Source organism: Parus major, chromosome Z (assembly GCF_001522545.3).
Source record: "Parus major isolate Abel chromosome Z, Parus_major1.1, whole genome shotgun sequence".
Lineage (NCBI taxonomy): Eukaryota > Metazoa > Chordata > Aves > Passeriformes > Paridae > Parus > Parus major.
This window is the reverse complement of record NC_031799.1, coordinates 2,048,809-2,076,025: the sequence shown is the minus strand read 5'-3', so window position 1 is coordinate 2,076,025 and position 27,217 is coordinate 2,048,809. Positions and strand designations below refer to the sequence as shown.

General features: G+C 41.3%; 1 protein-coding gene across 3 annotated transcripts in view; it reads right to left on the bottom strand.

The window, feature by feature from the left end:
• Window positions 1–27,217, bottom strand: part of EPG5 (ectopic P-granules autophagy protein 5 homolog) — a 54,907-nt gene extending 27,690 nt beyond the window's left edge. For 2 of the 3 annotated variants that reach the window (XM_015615212.1, XM_015615215.3), the window contains exons 1-19: window positions 27,122–27,217; window positions 21,965–22,888; window positions 19,466–19,709; window positions 18,481–18,617; window positions 17,803–17,910; window positions 16,738–16,811; window positions 14,971–15,079; window positions 14,539–14,653; window positions 13,805–13,955; window positions 12,753–12,908; window positions 12,241–12,398; window positions 8,663–8,817; window positions 7,967–8,107; window positions 7,574–7,738; window positions 6,254–6,376; window positions 4,160–4,419; window positions 2,165–2,305; window positions 1,621–1,765; window positions 592–789 (exon numbers count right to left, since the gene is read on the bottom strand). In XM_015615212.1, the coding sequence (XP_015470698.1) occupies window positions 592–789; window positions 1,621–1,765; window positions 2,165–2,305; window positions 4,160–4,419; window positions 6,254–6,376; window positions 7,574–7,738; window positions 7,967–8,107; window positions 8,663–8,817; window positions 12,241–12,398; window positions 12,753–12,908; window positions 13,805–13,955; window positions 14,539–14,653; window positions 14,971–15,079; window positions 16,738–16,811; window positions 17,803–17,910; window positions 18,481–18,617; window positions 19,466–19,709; window positions 21,965–22,888; window positions 27,122–27,169 (3,552 nt within the window). In that variant the 5' untranslated portion in view covers window positions 27,170–27,217. The remainder of the gene's footprint in view (window positions 1–591; window positions 790–1,620; window positions 1,766–2,164; window positions 2,306–4,159; window positions 4,420–6,253; window positions 6,377–7,573; window positions 7,739–7,966; window positions 8,108–8,662; window positions 8,818–12,240; window positions 12,399–12,752; window positions 12,909–13,804; window positions 13,956–14,538; window positions 14,654–14,970; window positions 15,080–16,737; window positions 16,812–17,802; window positions 17,911–18,480; window positions 18,618–19,465; window positions 19,710–21,964; window positions 22,889–27,121) is intronic. The other variant, XM_015615214.1, reaches the window with a different exon arrangement.

The following is a 27,217-nucleotide window of genomic DNA, read 5'->3' as shown; positions in this document are numbered from 1 at the left end:
GTGACTGTGGCTTTTTTCAGGAGAAGGAGCTTAATTTTTGTCCTAAACACTCCATCAAATATTTGAAATGCAAGGAAGACAAACCACAATAGAACTCACATGAATGAAAACTGTGTTCCAAACTAGTTTTATTAGTAATTTTTATAATAATTACTAAAATATCAGACATTTCATTAATCTTGACCCACTCAGAAAAAAAATATTTCTTGACCAACTCAGAAAAATATCAAAAAACCCCATCATAACTCATCATCATGACTGGCTATCCAGAGAAGCTGTGGGTGCCTCATCCCTGGAAGTGCTGAAGAAGTTTGGATGGAGCTGGGAGCAACCTGGGATAGTGGGAGGTGTCCCTGCCCACAGCAGGAGCTGAACTGGATGGGCTGTAAAGGTCCCTCCCTACCCAAACCACCCTAGGATTTCACAATCTTTCTTTTCACATTTCCCATTTATTTTCACAATAAACTCACATCAAAATCCAACTGTGCAACACAGGAGCTGACCATTTCCTCAAGAGGCACACCAAGACACCACAGCTATTTTTATTACCTAAAATAATAATTTTATTATTAATTTCATTATTATCATTACCTTGTGCTGCTGGTAAAGCAGCTTTTGCACACAGTCCTCTTGGCTGTACTGAAAAGCAGCTTTGCACAAGTCATCCAGCAGGCAGAGGGTGGCCCGGTCCCTGTGCCACAGCTGCTGGCTGGTGAGGACCTGCACCCAGAACTCCAGGACTGCAGCTGGCCCCACTCCATTTGGATGGTCGCTTACAAAAATGTGAGTCTGAAAAATTAAATGGTAAAAACTGGTCAACAGATTGCAGCTTTGGGTAATGCTGAAGAACTTACTGGAGAACTGTTTGACTTGCTTGAGGCTGTGGGGCTGTCTTTAAATTAAATAATTTACAACAACATTATATACCCTAGTAAGGACAGTTTTGTCATCTTCAGCCTCCAAATTTCTGCAGATTCTGACACCTGGAGAGCAGAGCACCTTGTGCAATCAGCAAAAACAGACACAGAAGCCTTAAGCAGGACCCCTGCAGGCATAAACAGCATCTGTTTCCACAGTCCAGGCTGCTGTTTCTGCAAATGGCCTTCCCAGAGTAGGTCTGTTTCCATTATCCCTCTCTAATGTTAGAAGGCCTTGGGTTTTGACCTCTCTGCGCTTCAAAACACACTTCTGTAGCCTAGCCCAAGAACATTTTTCCATTCCAGAGCCCTGAAATAATGGTAAAAAGCAGAGCTTGCAAACATTAATATCTCTGCTGCATTCCTCAAATAACACAAACAAGAGAAAGCAGTGAGGCATATTACATTTCCTTTTTTAAACAGTTTTGACCCAGTATGGGAAAATTAATTTTCCAAGAAGTCTGAAAGCAGAATATTGTTGTTAGTGTCACATGCATTGCCAGATTTAGGCAAGTTTAAGCAGGAGCATTTCAGGAAACCAAATCCAACTACTAATGCCTATACAGGCTACTCTGACTGAACTGCCAGGTTCAGTATCCTTTCTAACCTTTAACACTAACTCAGTTAAATAAGCTTGGTTTTAAACCAAGTTGACCAACCAACTTTCTCTCCCCCTCTTCTTTTTTTTAAATAATCTTCTTACCTGTATCATACTACTGAGCAGCTTAACATTTTCTCCATAGTTCACTCCTGTCAAGTGCTGTGTCACTTTATGGGTAACCTGTTGGGTCACTCCTTGAGGGACTCCACTATCCAGATGAAGGAACAGCTCCACATAAGATAAAAACCTAGGGATGTCAGCAAATGAAATTAAAATATTTCCTACTGCATATTAAATATAAAGCCTGCTTCAAGAGAATTTAAAACCAGCTCAACAGCACCAGTAGGACACATACAGAAAGGCTTTGACCCACAACCACAATGTAGATTTAATTGCTCAAGTTCAGCCATACATTGGGCACAGTTATGAACATTTCACACCAGTCTGTAATTCAAGGCAGCTCATCAGGACTAAATACAGTTCTTCATCTACTTCAGCACCCAAATCTTACTCAGGACTTGTCTGGAAGACTGTCAAGTGTCCAAACCAAAAGACTATTATTAACTTTCACTACAACTATGAATAAATTAAGTAAAAAAATGCATAAATTTTTTAAATTAACATTTTATGAATTTATAATGCTTACTGTTCATTCTTCAGGAGGTAGTACTGGCAAGAGTAAAACAAGGGTAAAATTTTATCCAGCACATGGACTACTGTTCTCAGATGTCTAGACTGAACTAGTACACCCAAAAGAGGGATCCCTTCAGCACAGAATTTCTCAATGCTGTCAGAAAACAAAACAAAAAAAATATTAAGAAAAACACATTAACTATGAGCAGAAAGGGAAACAAGGTGTTGATTTAATTTTTATTAACTGAGATGTAAATACATTCATAACTTTACACTTATCTTTGAAAATCTAAATAGCTAAATACAGCGGGTTTTTTCTTCAGCTGTAGGAGTCATTGAATTGTCGACAGATTGGATAAGTATTTCCTTCTCAAATACTTACTAAGTATCTCCTTCCTTCACAAATTCCTTTCTGGGGATCAGTGTCTCATCTTCCAAAAGTCACTAGAGATGCAAGTCTTCATCAAATTTCTATCACTTTAAAGATCACTATTCTTGCCTAACTTGGACAACTCGCCTCCCTCTACAGGGAAAAGAAGAGCCAAAGGCTAAACAGAGAAGGTGCAGGGGAACAGACTGAAGAGGTTCTTTGTTTTTTTATTCCAATCTCAAAGCTATGGAAAAATTTCTACTCTCAACCCAAAATACCCTAATATCAGTCTCAAACTACTCCAGTGCTTTGCAGTATCTATAGCACAATCTTACCACGAAGCAATGGCTTCCTTGGGGCAGGAGAAGAAAGCCCAGATAATTTTTCCTTAAAAGAGTAATGCAGTGTTATACATAGAAAACGAGTTAGTGAAAATTTTGAATAGCATAGCACATATAAAGGGATTTATCACAGACTCAAGGAAAACAGTTCTGGTGAGAACTGATCAAATTTTGTGTAGCTCTGTACCTCAAACAAGTACATTTGATTATGTCCAAAAGCCTTGCCTATGAACCACTAAAAGCGCTGTCAAAGACTGCTGGAACACAATCATGGCTAAGAGCTTCACTGTTCATATAATGTATTATATTTACCAGTCCTGGAGTAAGTGGGTTTTTTCTCCTCACTATTTTCTAAATGCAGTGCTGCCATGATAAAAGAAATTACCTCTAGAACAACCCTTTCAGTAACTGTGGTTCAAAGTTAATCCTGTCCAGAGAAATTATTGTTAACCCCCAGTTTCAGTACTATTTATTATGACTCGAGCCTAAAGTGCAGAAGGCAAAAACAAAATACTACTAGCAAAATACAGGAAACAGCATGTTGTTTGAAAGAATTCAGGAATAACTTCTTCACAAAAAGGACTATTAAGCACTGGAAAAGGCTGTTCAGGGAGGCAGTGGACTCCCCATCCCTGGAGGTATTTAAGGAATCATGAGACACTCAGTACTCTGGGCTGGGCAACAAGGTGAGGATTGATCACAGGTTGGATTTGATGACCTTAGAAGTCTCTTCCAACCTAAATGATTCTGGGATTCTGTGGAACTACAGTCATAGAATCACAGAAAGCTGCTGTTGGAAAAGACTTTGAGATTATCTAGTCCAAACCCCTCCAAGGCAGAGTGTTGTCTCCTACAAAGGAACGAGTCCAGGCGGGTTTGGAATGTCTCCAGAGAGAGAGAGAATCCATTACCTCCCTGGGCAGCTATTCCAGGGCTCTGCTACCCCTCAGTCTAATGAAGTTCTTCCCCATGTTGAGGTGAAACTTCTTGTGTCATAGTTGTGGCCACTGCTCTTCATCAGCCTGCTGGACACCACTGAATAGAGTCCAGCAGCATCCTCTGGACACCCCACTGAGATGTTTGTCTGCATTAATGAGATCCCAAATCAGTCTTCTCCAGACTAACCAGGCCCAGCTCCTCCTCATAAGAGGGATGACAAGCTGCTCAATCCCTTGCACTACAAGTCCTTTACTCTTTAAACAGGCACAAAGCTGTTAACAACCCACAGCTCAGCATTAGCGAGGCTGCTCAGTCCCTGGGACCATCCACCCGAGGCACACACCCAAAAAGCCCTCACCTGTGGCCCAGGGTGGTCATTGCCAGTGCCAGGTAGCAGCCAATGGGGATGTTTGCCTTCACAGCCTTGAGCAGGGGGTGCAGCGTGACCGACTCGGCCGTGTCCAGCGCGCTGTCACACACGGGAAGCGCCAGCCCACTCTGCTGCACCCCACGGTCATTCCTGTGCAGCTTCAGCCTCAAAATCAAACTCCAGGCCCACTGATTGAAGGAAGTCTCCGGTGTTTCCCCGTAGCGAACGATGCTGGCCAGGTAGGAGACCTGGAACAGAGCAACAGGAGCAGGAATGAGGAAGCACAGCCATGACACAGCACGTGTGGCTCTGGTCTGGGACTTGGTCCATGGAAGGGGAACTGGATGATCTTTGGGGTCCCTTCCAACCCAAACCTTCTAGGATTAGACCAACAGCAATTATTTTTTAGACATACCATGTAGCTTATCTCTTCCTATGGCCTCAGTTTCTACCTCCCTCTCCTTCCCTCCATCCCTTTAGGTAAGGGCTATCAACTTTCACTGTCTGCTTAAATTTTTCCAAGCTAAATGCTGACCTTGAATTAAATTTTAATGCTATTAAAAAGAGAACAAAAAACAAACAAACAAACAAAAAAAAAAACCCAGACACAACCTTCAATAGCTTTTAAAACATTTAAGACTTCTGGTGAAAGGAAACAGAAAAATCTATGCAAAAATATTATCTGTCCACAAGAAGCCTAAAACCTGGCAGCCTCTCCTTAGAAAAAAGCCTGCATGTGGACAGGCAGAGTCACATGTGTATGTGTCCACTGTCACAAAGACCATGTCTAGATCACAAGGAATTGTAAATCTCTGGGGAAAAAAAATGCACATAAATGTGCTGTGACAGTGCAGTGCAAATTGCAGAGCTGATGAGCAATGCAGACATTTCATCCTCTCTAAGCAGGGGTACAAGAATGTAAGCACTATTTTCTCTCAAATTCTAGTTACAAGGCTCATGCAAGTCAGGACAGATTGACCAGCACAAGTGGCAACTAGGGCTGACACTGGCTTAAAAAAGAGAACTCATCTGGCTGGCACAAGACAACAAACCATGGTTAAGTACTGCAGAGGAGCAGGTCAGAACAGAACAGAGACAACAAGGAACATTCAGAGTGTGGGAAGAAAAGGCTGGGGGAAAAATGTTCAGAGGAGGAGAAAACACCAGGCAAAAAATACTGAGAAGACAAAGCCCAGCACAATGCTAAAACTGAACAAATAAATAAATGTAAGTATCGTGGACTAAATATCCAAAACAGATTTTTTTTTTAACCTTGATCTTTCTATCCTTCTATTTCCATTCTGTAACTTGGAGCTATCCCTTCCTGAGTCCAGTGTGCTGTAAAATCAATTTAATGAATGTCTGTGGTGTGTTCAGGTCACACAACACTGCCCACTGGGATTAACACTTGAGTCTTCAAATAAGGTAAGAGCTGCTGTGAGTTCTCTTATGGTCACCAATAATGAGAAATAGCCTTGCATTAGCAAGTACTGTCTACTTCTGCATAAGTAAAGAAGGAGCAGTTTGTGATGATTCACAAACCTGCAAGTGGGTCAAAATTTTCTCTTTTAAGAAAGATGGAGAGAGACTGTTAATAAGAGCATGGAGTGAAAGGACAAAGGGGAATGGCTTCAAACTGAGAGAGAGCAGATTTAGATCAGATATTAGGAGGAAATTCTTCCCTGTGAGGGTGGGCAGGCCCTGGCACAGGGTGCCCAGAGCAGCTGGGGCTGCCCCTGGATCCCTGCAGTGTCCAAGGCCAGGCTGGAAGGGACTTGGAGAAATCTGGGATAGTGGAAGGTGGCCCATGGCAGGGGATGGGACTGGATGATCATTAAGGTCCCTTCTATCAAACCATTCAGTGATCCTGTGATTCTCATACAGATGCTCAACAGAAGCCTAACAGTATTTTCAAATATCTCTGTGGATGAAGACTGAGTGTTGGTATGTTATGAAATTGCAGTTGGACAAAGAACACCTTTAAAAAGAAGAAAAAAAAGAAGAAAACAAGGTCTTGCCCTGCAGCTTTTCCCATTTGTAGGCATCCCTAAGTTATTCCTTTTAAGTAAGAAGAAAGGATACCTGTTTTATGCTTTCAGAAAGCAGCCCAGTATATGGTTTTTGGGAGAGATATTTCTGATACGCTTCCAGGACCATCAATGCAACTTCAGAATGGACAGCTGGATCCAGGTGTAGAGTATTCTGCTAAAAACAGTGTCAGAACATAAAACCTTGAGTCATTTAAGAGGTCTCTACAACTGTACATTCAGCTGTACCACAGAGAAATAAATCCTAATATTTTTCTGAATGTTCAAATTAATTATTGCAATATCTAGGCAAAAATCTTACCCAATGAAAAAAATTCACCTCCATCTTAAAGCGTATCAAGCTCACACTAGGCAATACAAAGCCCAACAATTAGATTATTTTTTTATAAGGCACTATAATATTCACTTTCCACGTGGATTTTATGAACATATGATAATTAATTCAAAAACACATAGATGCCATCTTAAATTACATAATACAGACACTTGAACTCTTGCCATTAAAATCAAAACAAATCCCATCACCATGTTTTTTGTATGAAAACACAGCAATTCCTCTTTCAATTGGCATATTAAAGAGACATTTTTCCCCCATCAAAGGGTACAGACATGGCATTGCTATTGCACAGCAAAGAATTCTGTTTATTTTCTCTAATATTCATTTTTCTTTACATGTCCACAAGAAACAGGGAGAAAAAGTAAGTCAATATTCATGTACAACCATTAGCATTGCAGAGACGAGTTCAGGATGACCAAGTGCACAGAATGAAAAGCTAAACTAAATCACTGAACTCAGGCAACATTATTTCCCCCAATCTATTTCTGCTTTTCTCTGAAACAGCATTCACCCTCAGTTATATCCTGAACTCATGGAGCTCCAGGAGCAACCCAATATTATGGATTAATTCCAGATCATTTAAATGCTCAGGGTTTTGAAATGTCTCATTTCAATCTTTGCTTTTCTTGCATTATGAAAAACATAGCTAGATACCAGCATGCAAACTACAGTCACACCAGTCTCCTACACATTTTTTGGAAGATTCCTCTATTTCTGAAGCCAAAAGCATTTTAATCATGTGACTCATAAAAAATTATCCTGTCAGCTATTGCCTTGTTTAGAGAGGAAAAAATCCCTGCTTAAGTATCTCTCTTAAACTCAGCTGCAGCACTATAAGGAAGCAGCATAAGCAAATCCTCAGGCAGACTGCTGTAAAATTATTATGAAATTCCTATTTTGTGCCAATATAAAAGCATGCAATTAACTATTTTCAAATTCTGCTCTACTCCCAGGTTGAGTTAAACTTTTGCTCTGAAGAAAATGAGGAGGTTCAAGGCTCCTGTTTTCAATACCTACATGCTGACCAAATCCCCAGTTCAGCCCTTCCAAGATAATACAAGCCAGTTTATTCTCCACTGTTGTCAGGCTGTAATTTAACAACCAGTCACGGATCAGGGCTATCTCGGATGAAGAAGGCTTCCACAGGTAGAGGGGCAGTTCTTTAAACAGATATAAAGAAACCTTGAGGAGAGAGAGCAAAAAGGGAAAATCAGTACTCAGCAAACAACAACAATAATCACTGTGCTCTGCTATCTGAAAGGGAGTAATGACCAAAGACCCCATGGTCTTTAACACTTCCATTCATACCAAGCTGTGTCTTATCACACAACCTGGTTAACCTGTGTTAAACCTCCAAGTTTAACTGAGTGTCTGATTTAAATTATTTACATTATAGACATCAGAACTTACCATCCCCACTTTCTCAATGGTCTCTCTAATCCGATCCAGCAGTACAGAAATAATCTGTGTGTGGATGCTGGCAATGGCTCCCAAGAGTTCTCGACCAACCTTGGAAAATGTCTCCCTTGTGGAAAGACTAACATAGGACACCTGAGAAGATGAGCAGGGAGAAGTTACTGCTTCTGGCTGTCCTCCACTAACATGGAAATAAAACGTCTTTTGGAAAATACAAGACTAAACTGCTCTTGGTCATCTTAGACAAAGTTGATAAATGTCCATATGAAGAGTGAAACTGATCACCCTAAAAGACCAGGAAAGTTCTGTGTCACAGTGCCAAGAAAAATGTCCAAAACTAAACACAGGCACAATACAGCCACCAGTACTAAAAAATAATCCCAGCGAAAACAATAGAAGAAACACCACACAAGGAATTCCAGAGCTACAAGTTAGGCCTGCATGAGAAAAAATAAATGTATTTCTGCTTGCTTGTTTCATTCTGGGTTTGCCTACAGAAAAGCTGTTTTTTTACCCAGAAAAAACAAGTACTTCAGGCAATTTAAATTCAGTACTTTTTTAAAAAGGTAGCATTTTTTAATTCCATGGTACAACAAACTACAGAAGCCATGAAAGTTTCACACCTTCCACTGTTACAAATAAAAAGAGCATTTTCATTCTTTTCTTTAATGGACCAGTAACATTATTCACCTCATATATCTCCAGAACAACGATTTTGATAAAATCCTCATCAACATCAGCCCTTTTGGTTTGTGCCATCTGAGCAAATGTGGTGAGAAGACAGATTTCTTCTGAGCAGTTCATTGATTGGAGATACTTTTCAAACTGTGCAAGGTGCTCTGGATCTAGAAAAAAATGTCAAGTGAAAGAAACATGATAAAAGTGCAATAGGAAACACATCAGCAGCATTTATATAGTTATTCACTCAAATCCCAGAGAAGTGATCTGTGGAGATCATATCACAAAAATTCTGCAAGTATCTAGCCTCAGGTCTTGATTATGCCCAAGAGCTACAAAGAAAGGCCAGTTTTAGTTTCTCAAATGCAACACAAGAAAAAATACTCAATGCACTTGTTTTGACTATCACAAAAAACAGAGAACTGAACAACTGGGAAGGCTAAGAGATGCTTTCACTCACATTCAAGGCAGGTTCCCTCTTTAAACTCACAAGAGATATTGCTGAAAGCAAATAAATATTCCATTCCTCAGGACATGGGACAACAGAAAAATAAGGATACAAAAGGCTTTAAAATGCATTTTTTTATTTCTTCCAAATTTAATAGAGTCTGTGCAGAAAAAAAAGGCACTGAAAGCAGCATTTGAGTTGTAAAAGTTTTGGAAAGTGATCTGCCTTCTTTGAACCACAACATGCCAGCAAACACTGTTTACAGTGATTTTATCATAGCAGTTGAATGCACAGAAAAAGCACCCATTGTGCACTCAGCTACCTAACCTGAACATGCATGTGCTCGGTGTTCTTCTGATCAAACACTTCACTAAGGTTACATTCTATTTTAAGGGCTTTCAAGAACTTTGCAACTCTACTCCAGCCTGAGAAGGTCAGATTTGTACAGGCAAAACAGCTCATGGAAAAGCATGCTAGAGGATTGTGCAATTTAAGAGAACAGTTTCTTCCAGACAGGGAGAGAAACTACAACACTGCTGATTGATACAGCAGGCAGACAGGTGCCTCATCCAGTCACCGCCATTTCCTAATGCTATTTTTTATCCTTATGGCAGAAGTTACAGACTACTGTGCCTCCCCTTGTACTCTGGTTTGTTTGGGGTTTTTTTAAGATGATGCAGAAAGACATTAAAAATGACTGCATCATTATTGTATCTAAAGGAACAGCAGAGCGACCTACAGTGAGGAGAAGGAGTCAGCTGTGGGCTCCACACCAAGCCATGGCCTGGGACTGAAGATAAGGGAAGGAGAGAGACTCCACCTAAATCCTGTCATCTCCTAATGGAGAAAAAACACCTTCATTTGCTGCTTGACCCTATTCCTTTCCTCTAATCACTACAATTCAAGTCCAGAGCACACTAAAAATCACTGACTCCTCAAATCTTGATACTGGCAGCAAGGAAACTGTGACCACAAATAAAATCATAGCATCCTTGGATTAAAGGGATATTAAATATTATCTTGTTTCAAATCCCTGCCATAGGCAAGGACATCACTCACTAGAACAGTAACTATGCTCCTGATGCCTTAGGATTTTAGCTTTTCTATTTTTCATGTATTTGTAATCCTGCAATTCTTTAGTGTATAACTCTAAACTCCATAGAGAGTGTTAGCTGCTGCTTTCCCATTTTGGTCAGATAATTCCTCTCTGCCCTGGGAATCATGGGAAAATGGGAATCAACCTTACTGCCTTGAGAAATGTAAACAAAAGTGAGTTGGAGGGGATCAAACTTGGGGTTAATGACTTCATTACCTGAAGGTGTAATTGGTAGATTAACCCCCAATATGCAAATGGACCAAATTTATAAAAATATGAAAACCCATGACCTGTCATCCATTTTGGGTGTAGCCCCTGGGGAACCTCTGTCTGTCCAAAATGTACCTGAAGGCCCTTCAAAAAATAGAACTGCTTTCTATTCCCCCTAATTTTGTCTGGCCTCTGTTTTTAGGTAATCCCAAAAAGGCATTATTCCCACCCCTATAGATTTGGTGCCTAAAGCTTCCATCAATTACCAAGGCTTGCTTCCACCTGTAGATTCACCACCCTTTTCTCATGCTTAATTTGGGAGAGGAAATTACTAAAAATGGTTTTCTTCCAAGAGAATGTAATGTCATGGTCTTCCAGGGTACAAATTACAGGAAATTACGCATTAATTTAAGTGTCAGTTAAAAGACAATATTTCAGAGGATCAGATGGATTTCGCTGAAAGAACTGTTGATATTCCCTGCCTAGACACTGGTGAAAAACAGTATTATGCTGACCAAAATCATTGAGGAGAATGAAGAGGATACTGCAAAAGAAGAAAATAAATATTGCATCAGCATATCAGGCGCTTTGAAAGATAAAAGCTAGCTAAAAGACAAACAATGCCTGAAAAAGATAATTATATATTTTTAAAAAATAAAATCTGTGTTTGTTACTGCAACCCATAATAGATGCAGTAAAAAATTTCCAGCAAACCAAAACTAAAGACATACTACTGAAACAGTGTAACAGTCACCGTTTTGGCTGGCAAGTGCTTATCAGATTAGCACTTCATCAAGTGCAGGCAATTACAATCTTAGTATCTCTCTCCCTTCCTATGTAAATGGCCTTAAATGTTAGCTGAGCTTGCACAGTCAAGACACTCAGGAAGCTCTCAGAATCACCACTTTCTCCTGCTTCTCCATCAAGACTTACTAGATGGGGTAACAGCTACCTGGGGTACCAGCCAGCTGAGAAGAAATACCTACAAAAATGAGATTTTCTCTCCCTGAAGACAGCAAAGAAGCTGTAATGTAGGGAGTAGTAAACTGTTTGTTTACCTATCCCCCTGTCAATCAATTCCTGAAATATGATCCATGAATGCAGCAGCAGAGGGAAACTAGCATTCCAGCTGGCCTCTAAATAGCTCTGCTATGGCTGAAGACACCACGTTCACTGTGCAGATCAGCATGGGACAAAAGTCAAGAGGAAATAAAAATAAAATGTGCCACTTAGGAGAAGAAATGCATGAAAAGAAGGCTTGAGATAAGAGAAACATAGCTGGGGATTATAAGCAGTCTCCCACAATGTGAGTTATTAAAGCCAAAATTAGCAAGTTTAGTGGGAAGAAAAGGAAGACTCTAGATATACATTATTTATAGAACTATCAGCAGCTCAAAAGTCAATCAGTCACAAAAAAACACTAAAAAACAAAACAAAAAAATAACAAAACAAACCAAACCAAGAAATTGCAACACCAACCCTAAGTGATACAGAAGTGTGTACTTTAGGATTTTAATCTCATTCTCCAAATACTGTTGAAGTTCAAGGGGGGAAGTCATATGAGGATACACAAGAGGTACCTCCTGCATGTTACTCTTACAGCTCTGAGGCAGCCACAGACAAAACTAGGACAATAAATCTATCAATTACTGTTAAAATGACAATTTGGGCAAACAGGTACTAGAAAACAATTAACTGCCCAAGACATTTCTGTGGCCACTGGACCAGTCATGCTCCCAAGAGTGCATTTAACAATGCAACCTGCACAGAGTTAAACCCACAGCTGATGCAGCAGCAGATGAATGGATTAGAATTGGTTCTGTGGGGGAATTTTACCTTTGAGTCTTTGCTTGTAGTCAGCAGGCTGAAGAGTAGAGCAGAGCTGTTCCAGCTGCTCGTTCTCAGCACAATGCATGACAAAGAAGAGCCTCCAAAGCATGTTGCTGGACAAGGTTCCATAAGGCATCTCAGACATGAACAGCCAGACTCCCAACCTGTTGGATTTGAAGAGGCAGTTAGGAACAGTTCCACCCTGACAAATCCCAGCATTTGGAAAGGAGACATCTCTGGCCCACCTCTGCTACGTAACAGAATTAGGAATGTGAGGATGTGTATTAGCACCTCAAATTCTGAGCCAACCTCATTCTGAACTGACCAAGATTCCAGAGCTTCTGTCAGTTGCTACAATTCACGGCCTAATTCCTCCCCACCTTGATGCTACCAATGCACTGAAAAATCCTACTCATTTCAGTCTTGTTTAAACCTTTAAACATTTATTTAAAGCTAGTCCAAATCCCAGTTTCAAGGATTCAGCTCCTCAAAACTAAGCCAGTGAAGGGATTACCCACCTTTTTGCCTTCAGAACATGTAGAACAGCTCTAAAAAACAGCTCATCAAACTCCAGTTGCAATTTTTCCACAGAGTAGGGGTGTTCTACTGATCCATATTGTTTATTGCCACTAACATACTGGGCCCAGTGGTCACTCACATGACACAGTGTCATCCTACACAGCAGAGCAAACAAGCCAAAGAAGGATCATTAAGTATGTCACAACCACAGGAAAACACAGACAAGGGCAATCAGATCAGAGTCTAGCCACAAGAAACATTTCCAACGTTTTGCCCTCTGAGTTCCAGAGGTTTCTATAGAAATAGTATCAGTCAAATTTCTGTGTTCTCCTTCCCTGGTTTTACAAGCAAACAATGCATAATATTCTGTTATACCAAACTACTTTGTGTGTGACCTTTGGAGCCTTAAGGTAACTGTTCAGGATGAAATGGTGGTACATCCAGAAAGCTCATAAAGAAATAATTACACTGAGAAAGTTACTGCCTCCATAACACTAAGAAAACAATGGATTTTGTTTCTGATTTGACTGTATTCCCCCTTGAGGATACACTCATAGAAGCCATACAGAGTAAATGCTGGAGATTTAAAAATGAAGAGTAGCTTTTAGGCTTCAATTACATTTATTTACTGCAACAATAGGACAACATGCAGGGAGCAAAATTAAAAATCCTGAAACAATTCTGGGTAACAACAAATAAAGCAGTAACATTGGTTATAGACAGGAGAAATTCAAGGAAATTCTGTTTGCTGGGTTTCAGGGGCTACCCAAAACAAGCCTAACAACATTACTAATGGAAGTCAGCCTGGTGTTCCACAGCTCACCTCACTTCTTTGTACTCACAGGATTTAGATTTTGTAATTCCCCATTTCAGATTCCTAGACTGGGTAACCCTGAACTGACCAAACATCAGAGCAAAACCTACCTGAGAACTGTTTGGACGGGGTTTGGGTTTTTTTGGTTGTTTGATGATTGGTTCTGGGGATTTTTTAGCAGCTCTAAATACGAAATATTTAGATTCAATCACAGCACAGAGAAAAAAATTCTCTTACTTGATGAGCTGACCAATTCTCTTCACAAACTGTCGGTACCGTGCTCTGTTAAACGTTTCTAATCCCATAGACAGAAGTTCCACTAAGGAGTTTGCAAAGGCAAAAATCTTCATCATCTTCTGGGGAGATGTTTTTTCAGGAAAATAAGCACCTAAGATGAAGACATAAAAATAAGAGTAAAAAAAAAAAAAAAAAAGTATGAATTCTGGGTTTTTAATTTAACAAGCACTGATTTTTAATAACTAGCACTGAAAGCAACAATTCACCATACTGTGAAATGAAATGTATGTTTTGTTCATGCAGTGAACAATAAATATCTGCTAAGTGTGAAAGTACAAATAAACCATACAGGTAGTAAGACCTCTGTACTTGCCCAGAGGTTTTGAAAAAAAAAAAAATAATCAGAGAAAAATTACAGTAACATTACAATTAAGAGGTGAGGGGGGAAAAATAGTTCTGAAAGCACTTTTGGGCGTTAACAAACAAACAAATGAACGACCAAATCCAAACTAAAGGAGAAGACTCTAATGTTTTGAATGCATATTGCTATGAGGTTTTAATTTTCACACATGGCATATACTTCCATCTCATCTCTTTAGCCTGCAAGCTGTTGCACAGGTTTGTTACTATTTTTCTCAAAGAGTTTCATGATAGAGTAGCACCCCTGGCCATGGCAGTCATTAACATAATTACCATAAGCAAAATGAAGAATAACTCCCTAGCAACTGATTTACCTTCAGACGTAAACCCGAGAAACTGCTGAAACAGTTCATGAAATGGGAACTGTGACAGCAGAGCAATCAAGTCATCTTCCAAGAGTAGAATCCAGCTTGTTTCAGGATCCTCATCCTATAGACAAATACAGGTGCTGTCAGTGGCTTTACAATGACACCAGTAATAAAGGGCTTCACTATGGTACTAATTACAGTTTTGTTAGGAGTAACTGAAATATTTTAATTCTCTCTGGTAGTACTCATTACTAGAAGCTGCACTCTCTACAGTTATGCTACAGAAACAAAAGGAGACTAAAACAGAAGTCAATTCAAACCATACTTTTTACCTTTACAAGTCAGATTCTCTTCATCCATTTCACAAAGATCAATGAGCTTGGACAAAAGCATAAAGGAAAAAAGCAAAGAGATAAAAAAAGAAGTCATCTGCTATACCTCTTCTCCTCCTTCATCTACCAGAGTCCAGTTCCCAGATTCCATCCCAGATGAAGAGGAACTTTTCCTGTCACTTGGTTTCATATGGCACATAAAGTCCACGCGATTTCTGGTTTAGAGTGAAAATTCAAGTGTAAAAAATTAGGAAATAAAAAATTCTGAATTCAGTAATCTTTCAGTTAAGGGAAGATACTGAAAAAATCATATGCAAGAGGAAGCAATTGGCAAGAAAATCAGAAAGATGCCACTAGCTGGACAGGAGCCCAGGGGTGCCCAGGTGGGGAAGAGGCCAGTGGCCCCTGGGCTGTGCCAGCCAGGTGTGACACAGCCCCAGGGCAGGGCCCGTCCCCTGTGCCGGCGCTGCTGAGGCACCTCCAGTGCTGGGACAGCTCTGGGCCCCTCAGCACAGGAGAGACACCGAGGGGCTGGAGCGTGTCCAGGGCAGGGAACGGAGCTGGGGAAGGGGCTGGAGCCCCAGGAGCGGCTGAGGGAGCTGGGAAAGGGGCTCAGCCTGGAGAAAAGGAGGCTCAGGGGGCCCTTGTGGCTCTGCACAACTCCCTGCCAGGAGGGGACAGCCGGGGGGTTCGGGCTGTGCTGCCAAGTTACAAATAATAGGATACGAAACAGACTCAAGTTGCACTAGAAGAGGTTTGGATTAGATATTAGGGAAATTTTTTTCTTGTAAACTTGGTCAGGCAGTGCAATAGATTCTTTAGGGCAGTGGTAGAGTCAACATCTCTGGAAGAGTTCAGAAGGCTTATGGATGTGGCACCAGAGGACATTTTTCAGAAGCAGAAACAGTAGTTCTGGGTTAAGGGTTGCACTCAATAATCTTAAAGATGTTTTTCAACCTAAACAATCCTATGACTGTAAATGACTCTAGGATAACCTGCTTCCTGACATGCAGGAGCTGTAACATACAAGCCTCAGCTCTTTTACCAGTACAAACAGACCCTGTGGAGGCTCTGCGTTCTGGTATCAACATTTAGAGCAGCACCCCAGACACATTAAACTGGCCCTTGTTCCAAACACAAGTATCAAAAGACACTGGCAACACACACTCCCTCAGGATACACTGGTTTCCCCAGGCAATTCTAGAAAGGAAATGTAAAAAAAAACCCCTTTGAAATAACAGCTTTCAATAAAAAAAGATTCCCACTTAACTCTGACCAAAACTATCAAGATCACAGTGACAACCCTAAATACCAGTAGTTTGAGTCTTTGACCTCAAAATTTGGGCAGTAGAGGCAAGTTATGTATTTTATCTGGAGAACATAACTGCTTTCACTTGTGACTAATTTCATTAACTAGCTTCTCCAAGTACAACTTTCCTACTAGATTTTAAAAATAATTTTTTAAAAAAGGGTGAAAAATATATCAAGAAATCCAATCAGTGTGTACATCAGCTTAACATCTTTACTAGGGGGCTTCTGTTGCAGAGACAATATAAAAAACAGGCCATGGTGCAAAGCAAGAGATATTTCAGAAGCCACAGTAACAAAACCTGTGGGTCTGTCAGTCTTCACAAGCTATTTCACAGCTGAAGGAAAGCTGCAACATACTGTGTACAGCACAAGGAGGTAATGCCAAGGGTGAATTTTAAGATGACTGAATAAAAAGAGCTTGAATTAAACTATGAATCTATTTATGCCTGCTTTTATTACTTTGCCTGCAATGAACTTTCAGAGTTCTACAAGTAGATTGTATGTTGTGCTTTCTACTCTAAAATAATCAGAACATATATTATAAAATCTTGTTCATACTTACTTGACAGGAGACATAAGCAAGGCAAGAGACTGCATGAAATGAAAGACACCCGATGGGTTACCCAAGACTTTGATCTGAAATTGAATGCAAAAATCTAAGTAAATCTAGATTAGCAAAGGGCAAATTATTCTTAGCAGAGAAATTCACATTTCTCACCAGCTTTTTGTTAAGACTTGTAAGAATCCATAAAAGACAACACCCACATCCTGGACAAAGTATTGCCATGGCAAAATATGGTGACTTGTTCAAAAGAATTACTTAGAAGAATTATAGGATAGGGGAGAAAAACAAAACCAGGTCAAAAGCTCCATAAATAAAAAAGACAACCTCTCTTTTTGTGCCACATGTAGGTCTGGGCACCAGGGGTAATTCAGTGAGCACAGGGGATGATGAAATCCTACCACATTAGGTTAATGTTAGGTTATTTGGACTCAATGATATTAAGGGTCTTTCCCAAGCTAATTTAATCTGTTCTATACTTCTACTGCATTGTTTGCTTTTCCTGTTAGTGTAATTGAAGCCTTTTTCCTGTGACAAGATTTCCAATGTTTTCTCCTCTTAGAAAAGCAAAAGATGTTCTTTGAAAAAACGCCTTTGGATATCCACACTCCCTCTGACCTAGACGAAGTGAGCCCTTTCCTTTGTCCCTTTCCAGGGAAACCAGTCCCACTTCAATGTGTAGGATATAAAAAAATCTGCTTCTCCTGATCCTGTACACATCACAGAGCTGACTCCAATCTCACTTTTTATATACTGTTCCTGCTTCAAGTCTAAATATGCTTTCCACTATTTGGAGAATACTTCCAAAATCTGATGCATAAGGCCTTGACTTCCTTTCATGGAACCTCTGCAGTCAAGAGTGAGGTGTGTTCCCCTGTTAACCTGTACATGGTTAGCCTAACATGGATAAATGTATTCCCTGAGCCTCTCACTGGCACCATGATAACACACACCTGGAAAGACAGTGTGAGTCATGAGGGATTAAGTAAGCACAAGACACTCTCCTCTCCTACCCACACCACTCCTGCTCCAACCTGCTGACACTAAAGAATTAAACATTCACACCTGAATGAATGGACAAGCCCACTCATTGATGCCAGCTGGACACCGAAGGATGTGGTTGAAGAGGAAGAGATGGTCACCTGGACACCCAATTCTCTGCAACACAGATACCTGGAGGGAAGTAGATTGAAATCAAGTAAATAATTTTGAAGTTCATTTCCTTACAGTCTTGCTAACTAGAGTAATACTGCTCATTTCTTTTTCACACTTTCTAACAGACCTGAGTTTTCAGAGCATGTTACAGGAGAACAATATTTAAATTCTGTTAGCTTGCCTTAAGAGCCACAAACTGTTTTCTTTGGCATAAAGTAATTATTTTTTTTCTACAACTGCATTAAAATCTAATTTATTTAGAAATTGGAAAGAACAAAAGTTTCTCAAACATGACAAGTCTGAACAGTTCTAATTTCAAAGTAAGTAAAAGCACAGTGAGTATTATTAAGGTCACTGCAAGCAGTGTTGCCTGCTCAGGCACCAGTCCTCACTAATGCTGCATGACTTTATCAGACAAGGGAATCAATTCTAAAGATCTGCTGAGAGATTCTGTTCCTCAAGTAGGACAAACCCCACCAAAAAAAAACATCGCTCATGGGACAGGGAGCAAAACAGTAACACTTCCAGAAATTATTCCTGAATTCATCCTGTGTGTTGGATCAGATATATCCACGTCTACTTCCTCACCAGTCTCTGCAGCCACATGAGAAGGTCACTGTGAAACTGAGGATCTTCAATAACCCTGCGAGTGAAGCTGAAAAGGACACTGATGCATTCCTTCAAGTGGCTCAAGTCTGAAGAGAGATTTTCTGACTGCTTTGAAACTGTAAATTAAAAACAGAATTAATGAAGCTTTGACAAGAAGTTGCAGCATGAACAATGGGCTTGGGGCTGCATATAAAACTGCTCTCTGTATCTGCAGACACCAAGATATTTCAACACAGCCGCCTGCTCGATCCCTCAGAAAAGAATACTTACAATACTTTGTTTCTTCTTATAATCAAGCTGTGGATACTAATTATTAGAAGCTACTGTGGTCACTCCCACAAAAGGCCTTCCCTCAACATCAGCTTGAATAAATGGTAAGAATCATCATTTACTATGCATGTAAACTGTCTGGGAGGTGGAGTGCAAAGGGAGGAGCAATAAGAAAGAAAAATATCTGGGGCAGGAGGAGGAGAAATATTTTAGCTAAAAGAATATTGGCACAAAATATAAAACAGAACACTAAGGCAGAAAACCAAAAAGATAATCCTAAATATTAAGAGCTTAAGATTTCAAATGGCCTTCCAAGAGGAAGTAAAGCAGGAAAAATACCCAGTTCATTTTAAAAGTGGGGAAAAAAAAACTGTATTAGATATTGCCTGGGACAACAAAAGATTGGGAATTCGAGTGTCCCATCCACACAGTGTTATCAATGTCAGTCTGCAGCTCACAGAGCAGAAGTCACCCTGCATTCAGCTTTTACTGCCCAGGTGACAAAATCAAGGGAAGTGGACATTTTCCTGTGAGAAAAAAGTCCGACTGATCCCTACATAAGATCAACAGGTTTTTGTAACAGAGCAGAAACACTCCAGTACACAAATTCCACCACAAAACTCCAAAACTGCAGCTGCAGAAAGTGGTGGGCACCCTAACCAGGACTGGGAGCAGTCCAGACCAGCAAACACACCTTGTTCTTGCTGCTGCAGGGCCACAGATCTCAGCAGGGACGAGCTGCTGAGCAACCTGTAAACATAGGACTCCACTTGCAAGCGGGACAGCACCGAAGTGTAGGAGTGCAGTGCCAGGGTCTGGTGCACATGCTCTGCTTTGGCCTCAAACAGCTTCCTCAGCTCCCCCAGCACACTCTCGTTCAGCTCCACTGTCTGGTAGCGGTGGTGACCTGTCACCTTGCACTGATCTGCACACACACCCTGAAAAGAGAGCAAATATTTTATGTCAGCAGTTCTGACATTTTGTTGGGTCACCCTAACAGAAATCAATCATGATATAACTCTCTCCTAAACAGATTTCAAGACTTTCATAAAAAGGGACATTTCATAAATGAAAAGACAAATATTTGGCATATTATCCTATATGCTTTTTATAGCTACTGATTACTGAAGATTCATATCCTTGACTCCTGAAGAAAAAAATGTTATATAAACCCTCAGTAACTCAAGTTAAGAAACAGCCAGAAGTTACTTGCCTGCAGCACTGAGAGATGTCAACAAATCCAGGTGTCTAACTCCCAATAATTATGCACCTGCTTCTTAGTTTACAGATTTCCATATATATTTGACCTGCTATTTTAAAGCTGAAACACTCATTGGAACAAGATAAATATTTCCCAAACTCCCAGGACTGATAATTTGCAGCAATTTCCCACTGCATGTTTAAAATGTTCAGAAATTACCTGCACTCTAACCTTTTCCCAAACTGAAATTAAAAGCTCAGTCCAGTTTTCCTCTGCCTCATCTCTACTTCTTCAGCAAAAAAAAAAATTCAAAAAATAAGATTCTTGTTATTCTTACGATAAATAAAATTCCTGTTAATCTTTTATGCAATCAGGAAACATTCCTAAGAACCAGCACTTTGAAAGCTTACCTTGAGAGCTTCTCTGTGTTTCCTAAATTAGTAGAATAAGAACTTTAAACAGGTATAAAAACAAAAATTATTCTGTACACACAATAAATATATAGTGAATTGGGGTGAAACAAAGCAAGCAGCAACTTCTTTATTTCATCCCAATTCACTATATATTTAGATATTTAGACAGCTCTATGATTCCCTTATAGGATGCAAGACTGAAGCCAAAATTGCTTTTGCTACAGAAAATGACCACTGTAAACTTAAGAATCCAGTGAGGCTCAGTGTTATTCCCCAATAAAAAGGAAAGAATTCAGATGTGTTCAGTTCCTCAATTCTGATGAACTGCACTCACAGAAACAGAAAAATCTACCATATGCATAGGTGTTCAGCATCTTTGCACAATTTTGATGATGTGTGGGCTATAAACAGCACCAGAACAATTTCTTTCACTCCTAACTGTAACACTGAGCTACAAAGGCAAGTGTCACAGAAGGAGTCAGGGGAAAAACTTTCCTGATGTGCACCCCAAATTGCTCCATAAACCCCTTTGGTTTACAGACAAAAATATTAGAGAGTACCATGCCCACTGTGGAAGTAAGAAAAACCACAGCTACACTTCTGGAACAACTTGCTGCAAGTGGATGGCCCTAACATTCCCTTTGAGCTATGGGGCTACTCCTGAGCACGACTCCAGCTCCCCTGCCACTCTGACAGCAGGAATGACATCAATGGAAACTGTCCCTACAGTTGGCAGCAGGCCAGATGGGACATCACTGCTACAGCCACTCCACCACGTGTCCTCCACATCTGCTTGGAGTGCGGTGATACAAATTTCACCTGACACCACAGACAGAACCGGGTGTACACAGCTCATCCTTACTGACCCCAAAAGAAATCACCAACATATATCCCACTGCCCTGCACACATCAGAGGTTAAAAATCAAACAACAAACAGTCTAAAGTCTCAAGAGGATGATATTCTGAAGTGCTGGGGGACACAGAAGAGACAGAAAGCAAAGGCAATAATCTCTGGACATGGAACTCTTAGAGACAGAGGAAGTCCAGAGGAAGCAAAGAAGTTGGTAAGAGGACTGGAGCACCTTCCCTATGGAAACAGGCTGAGAAAGCTGGGGCTGTTCAGCCTGGAGAAGGGGAGTGTAGAGACCTCACAGCACCTTACAGGATCTGGAAGGGGCCTACAGGGAAGCTGGACAGGGATTCTTCATCAGGAGCTGCAGTGACAGGACAAGGACTAAAGGGACCAAACTGAAAAAAGGGAAATTTAGGTTAGATATTAGGAAAAAAGAAATCTTTACTGTGAGTATGGTGAGACACTGGCAGTTTGCCCAGGAAGGCTGGCCCAATCCTAGCAGTGCTCAAAGCCAGGTTGGATAAGGCCTTGAACAACCTGGTCTAGAGGGAGATGTCCCTGTCCATGGAAAGCAAGGCTGGGATTAGATGACTTTTAAAGTCCCCTCCAACCCATTGCATTCTGTGATTCTTTTACAATAAAACAGCCTAACTACCATAAACCTGGCACCAAGTAAAGTTAATTTCCGAATAGTTTGGGTTCAAAAGTAGCTTCAGCAACAGCACCTGTACAGTCTTCTGTTGTTCCTTGAAAGTCCATAATCTCCCCTTCACGTTTTGGCAGTCTGTTGTCATGGCCTGCAGCTCTGCCTCAGCCAACAGCAGCTGCTTCCTGCAGCGCATGTAGTTCAGGAGCAGCTCGTAGAATTCGTGCCTGTCCTGGTGAGCCACACTCTCAAATTCCTCGGCATAGGAGTCAACATTCTCCAGCCACGAACAGGGCTCAAAGATTTTCAGCTGCTCCCTGGTGAATGGCACCAGCTCTGGCTCGGAGGGGAGCTCTGGGTAAAGCCTCTCCTGGTGCAGCAGGGGCTTCACTGCCATGATGGTGGGTTTCTCGTAGGACAGCTCCAAGGACAGGTCTGGATAAATTGGCCGCAGAACGCGCGACTTGGATTTCTCAGAGCGTTGTGAGGTGCTGAGAGGAAGCTTCTCTGAAGAGCAGGCAAGAGGATCTCTAAAGTCTTGTCGGTTTTCAGCTCTTCTGCCCTGTACAAAGCCCATCACTAACAGAGGGGGAGCAGCACTGGACTGAGAGGTACTACTCAATAAATCAGAACTCCTAGATCCACCAGCAACTGCCTCTGCAGAGCTCTGAGTTTTGTCCAACTTGTTCTCGCTCTTCTCAACACTCTCCCCACATTCTTCCTGGGAAGGATCAGCTTTGGCCTTTTCTGCATCTTTGGGAGGCTCCAGAGTCACTGCCAGAGCCCCTTCATTTGCTGAAGATAAATGACTTTGTGGGATGTCAGACTCATCATTTATAGTTTTCCTATTTTCTGCTTCATCTCTGAGCTGAATTTCTGTAAATTCTCCAGGATGTTCCACTTGCACACTCCTGGCTTGAGAAGATCCTTCTGCCACAGGAGGCAGGAAAACATCATCAGGCTCCTGTACCTGGGGTTCCTCACTGCTTCTTTTCTTTTTTTCCTAAGCAAACAAAAAATTAACAGTGTCACTGCCAAGTGAATCTCTCCATATTGCATCCCAAATCCCACCAACACCAATAGTAGTATTTGTCAGCATTATGACTCCAAAAGCCCTTTTAAACATTTTCATAACATTAAAGATAAAAACAAATATACCAAACACATCTTTGCTCTTTAGCTGCCCTATGAACACTGTCTACCAGTATGTGTTTTCTTGGTCAGCTCTTGCACATGGCTTCAACATTTCTAAGTAAAAATCTATAAATATCACAGGACAGACTGTTTCATTAACACACAAAATAATCAACATAACCGAACTCTGACACCTAAGAAGAGTTACTCAATTTCACCATATTGACAAAAACAAGAAACAAACAAACAAACAAACAAAACAGCAAAAAAAAAGATACTCTATAATCCAGACCCACCTTAAATTTTACAGAATATTTTAGTGACTGGAAAAACATTTTTGAAACAGTAATTTCAGAACAAAGCAAGTGGAATGTAACCCTTAGCTACATTCTAAAACCATGGTAACATCTGAACAAATACTGAAATACCTGTTTTCAGCAGACAATATACACTGGAGATTTAGAAAAACTTAACAGTACCAGTAAAACTGTAAATCAACTCAAAATTACAATTAGTTTGAGAGAAAATAATTCCCATAAACCTAATCTAAGGTGTAGATTAGCTTCCTTCCCAAAAGCACAGCATAGGAAATGAACTGAGATTTTGATAACCTGTAAATCATTTGCCAACTTGTAAAACAAAAAATTGGCAAAGTGATTAGCCAATCTGTAAATTGTGTAGACCTAACACTTTATTAGCAGTAAAACTGAGGAGCTAGGTCACAGTGCTCCAGTTTTGGATGACCCAGAAAATGTAACAATGAACATAGGTGAAATCAGTACAAGCTTTTAATATGGGGAAATTATAATAGGGAAAAGACAACAGTTTTAGAAACTTGCTTGCAGTATCACATCTATTTTTACTAAACATCTGAATACTCTTGCCTTAAGAGAAAGCATAAATGAAAACAGCTCAAATCAAGGCACTAGCTCACCTTGGTCTCAAGGCTAATTTTATTCTGAACATATGGTCGCAAGTCCTTTAAAAAAAAAAGTACTCTGGCTTTGCTTTCATACTTTTTTCTGGTGTATTAAAACCTGTATACACTTCTGATCATAAAACAGCTCTGACTCACTAGCTGAGTGAGTAAAAGCTGCAGGTGAGAGGCTAAAAATACATCAGTGCAATTGTTTAAGCCTGGACTTGTCATAACAGGCATCTCCCGACAATTACCACAAAGTCAATAATTTCCACAGGATATTGTATAAAAATCATCTTTATACAGTGTATTGATCCACGTACTTCACAAACATATGCTGGTCCTCTCCCCTCTACAATCTCAATGTTTCCTCTTGCAGTCCTCATATAGAATGAACTCCCTTTATCTCTCAGTATCAGCCTGCATCCCTCCCTCCCTCCCAGACCCAGCTGTTTTTAAAATTTATGATGTGCCTTTCAGTTCTCACTTTCCTAGGCAAAAAAAAAAAAAAAGGCATAATCATTTATACATTTCATCTGAGAAAGAATGAGAAAAATCAAGTTCTGAACTGACAAGCAGGAAAATTCTGCTTAAGCCACATATCAAAGAATCCCAGAATGGTTTGGTTTGAAAGGACCTCAAAGACAATCTCATTCCAACCCTTTCCACAGGCAGGAACACCTTCCACTAGACCAGGTCGCTCCAAGCCCTGTCCAGCCTGGCCTGAAACACTCCCTGGGATGGGAAAATGATACCTGCTCATTAGCCTTGCCCCATGCCTGACAACTCCCTTCTCCTTGCACATCATCAATGACCCTCAAATTCTATGGACACTTCAGACTTTTCAGGAAATATCTCTGGAATAATCCTGATGCCTTTTTGGGACTACCTAAAACAGAGGCCCCACAAAATTAAGGGGAATAAAAAGAAGTTATATTGATTGAAGGGCCTTCAGGTACATTCTGGACAGACAAAGCTCCCCAGGGGCTACACCCAAAATGGATGATGGGTCATGGGTTTTCACATTTTTATAAGTTTGGTCCATTTGCATATTGGGAATTAATCTTCCAGTTGCAGCTCCAGGTAATGAACTCATTAACCCCAAGTTTGATGCCCCCAAACTTTTGCTTACATTTCTTGGGGCCTGAGACAGTGAAATGCCCTTGACTCCCAAGCCTAGAGAGGAACTGTTTTGTCTGACCAAAATGGAAAAGCAGTAGCTAACAGTCTTTATGGAGTTTACAAGTATATGAAAAATATAAACCCTAAAATCTCAAGGCATCAACCTGAGTGCCATACACAGAAACAAGCAGACACAGGGGCTCCTCCTCACCATTTCCAGGTGCATTGTTTGTACCACCTCTCTGTGTTTGAATCAGTCTGGTGCTGCTGGTGCTGCACAAGTTTAACTTTGGGGCTACTATTGTCAGAAAGCCCTGGGCTCCATTCCCCCACTTGGCAGCTCTGCAGCTGAGCCAGCCTTTCTCTCAGCTCACAAGAATTTCAGCTTTTCAAAGGATTACATCTTTTTCTGTCGCATGGGAATGGAAAAGTCCTTAATGTGACTGACCCGCAAACTGCATCCTCAGGCATGCCTGAGTATTAACAGAGGTGAGCACAGTAATAGCAACAGAAATACCAGAAATGGGTCATGTGTAGCACTGGAGAATTCAGGGCTCTTACATGTGACATCTCCAGTGAATTGTTTCACAGTGAATTTCACATAGAAGCAATGGCTACGGACTAGAGTCACCACACACATGTCCTTAATGAAACAGCAGTGTCATCCATGACTCACCGCCTTCCTGCAGGGAACCAATTTTACTAGGCAGCAGTTTGAAGGTTTGACTGCCCTGCAAACGCCAGGGTGCTGAATCAAAACTAAAAGAATGACACAGTAACTCTTCTGGGATTGCTCTTCCCTGCAATCTTTACTTGCCTTCCATTCGGGAAGTACACCCACACTTGACACTTAGATTTAACCTTGGTTTTACAGAACACAGGTCAATTAATTCAGTGTTTTCAAAGCGCTTTGACAGTCACGACTTCAATGTCCTTGCTCTCTATGGTTTCCCATAGGAACTAGAAGAAAGAGGTTAAGAAACCAAGGAAAACATTTCCACTTCATGAGGTAGTTCAGATCATTCCCACAAACACTCTGAATAAAGAAAATACTTTAAATAAAAGTCTTCAAAAAGCTGTCAGTACTAGTATCATGAACAAGGAATACACTAAAAACAGGATAAAAGCCTGGAAGAATGATACTTGAAAACAGCTTATGAAGAAGCAGCACTATCATGTGCTAGACACGGCAACATGTTCTCAGCATTTCAAAGCCTAATGTAGACAAGATGGAGTAACACAGAATCAATGACTTAGGTTAGAAAGGAACATAAAGAGATCTCATTCCACCCTCCTGCCATGGGCAGGGACACCTTCCACTGTCTCAGGGTGCTGCAAGCCCTGTCCAGCCTGGCCTTGGACACTGCAGGGATCCAGGGGCAGCCCCAGCTGCTCTGGGCACCCTGTGCCAGGGCCTGCCCACCCTCCCAGCCAGCAATTCCTTCCCAATATCCCAGCTGGGCCTGCCCTCTGGCACTGGGAAGCCATTGCCTGGGTGCTGTCCCTGCAGGCCTTGTCCCCAGTCCCTGGGCAGCTCTCCTGGAGCCCCTTTAGGCCCTGACAGGGGCTCTCAGCTCTCCCTGGAGCCTTCTCTTGTGCAGGGGAGCAGCCCCAGCTCTGTCTGTAGGACTGTCCCCCCACACTACACTAAAACACTGTAAACGCAGGTAAGTTCCACTGCTGCGCATTCCCCCAGCTCTCCCACAGGACACGGGACCCCTGAGGAGGCTTTACGACAACACAATAAAAACCTTGTTTACATCCTACTACAGCACAAGGCCCATGACAACCCTCACCCGCCTGGCAAACACGACAAATCCATGGATACGCAGTGCAAAACAGCAGGAAGCAGCAAGCATCTTTTTAAGAAACAAAAAAAAAACAACCAAAACACCAGAACATCACCCACAAACGCTCCCCCACTCTCCACCCTTCACCATTAGAGGCCGCACAAACACGGATGTAAACACGGCCTGGCGCCGCCGCCCCGACACGCGGAATCCTCCCGAGCCCCCACCGCCCGTGGGGGACGCCCCTACGCCCCCCTCGCTGCCGCGTTACCTTGGGGCGAGTGCGGGAGCGGCGCGGGGGTCGCACAGCCTCGGCCATGGCCGCCCTGCCCCGCGCTGAGGCGGCACCAAGCCGGGCAGGGACGAG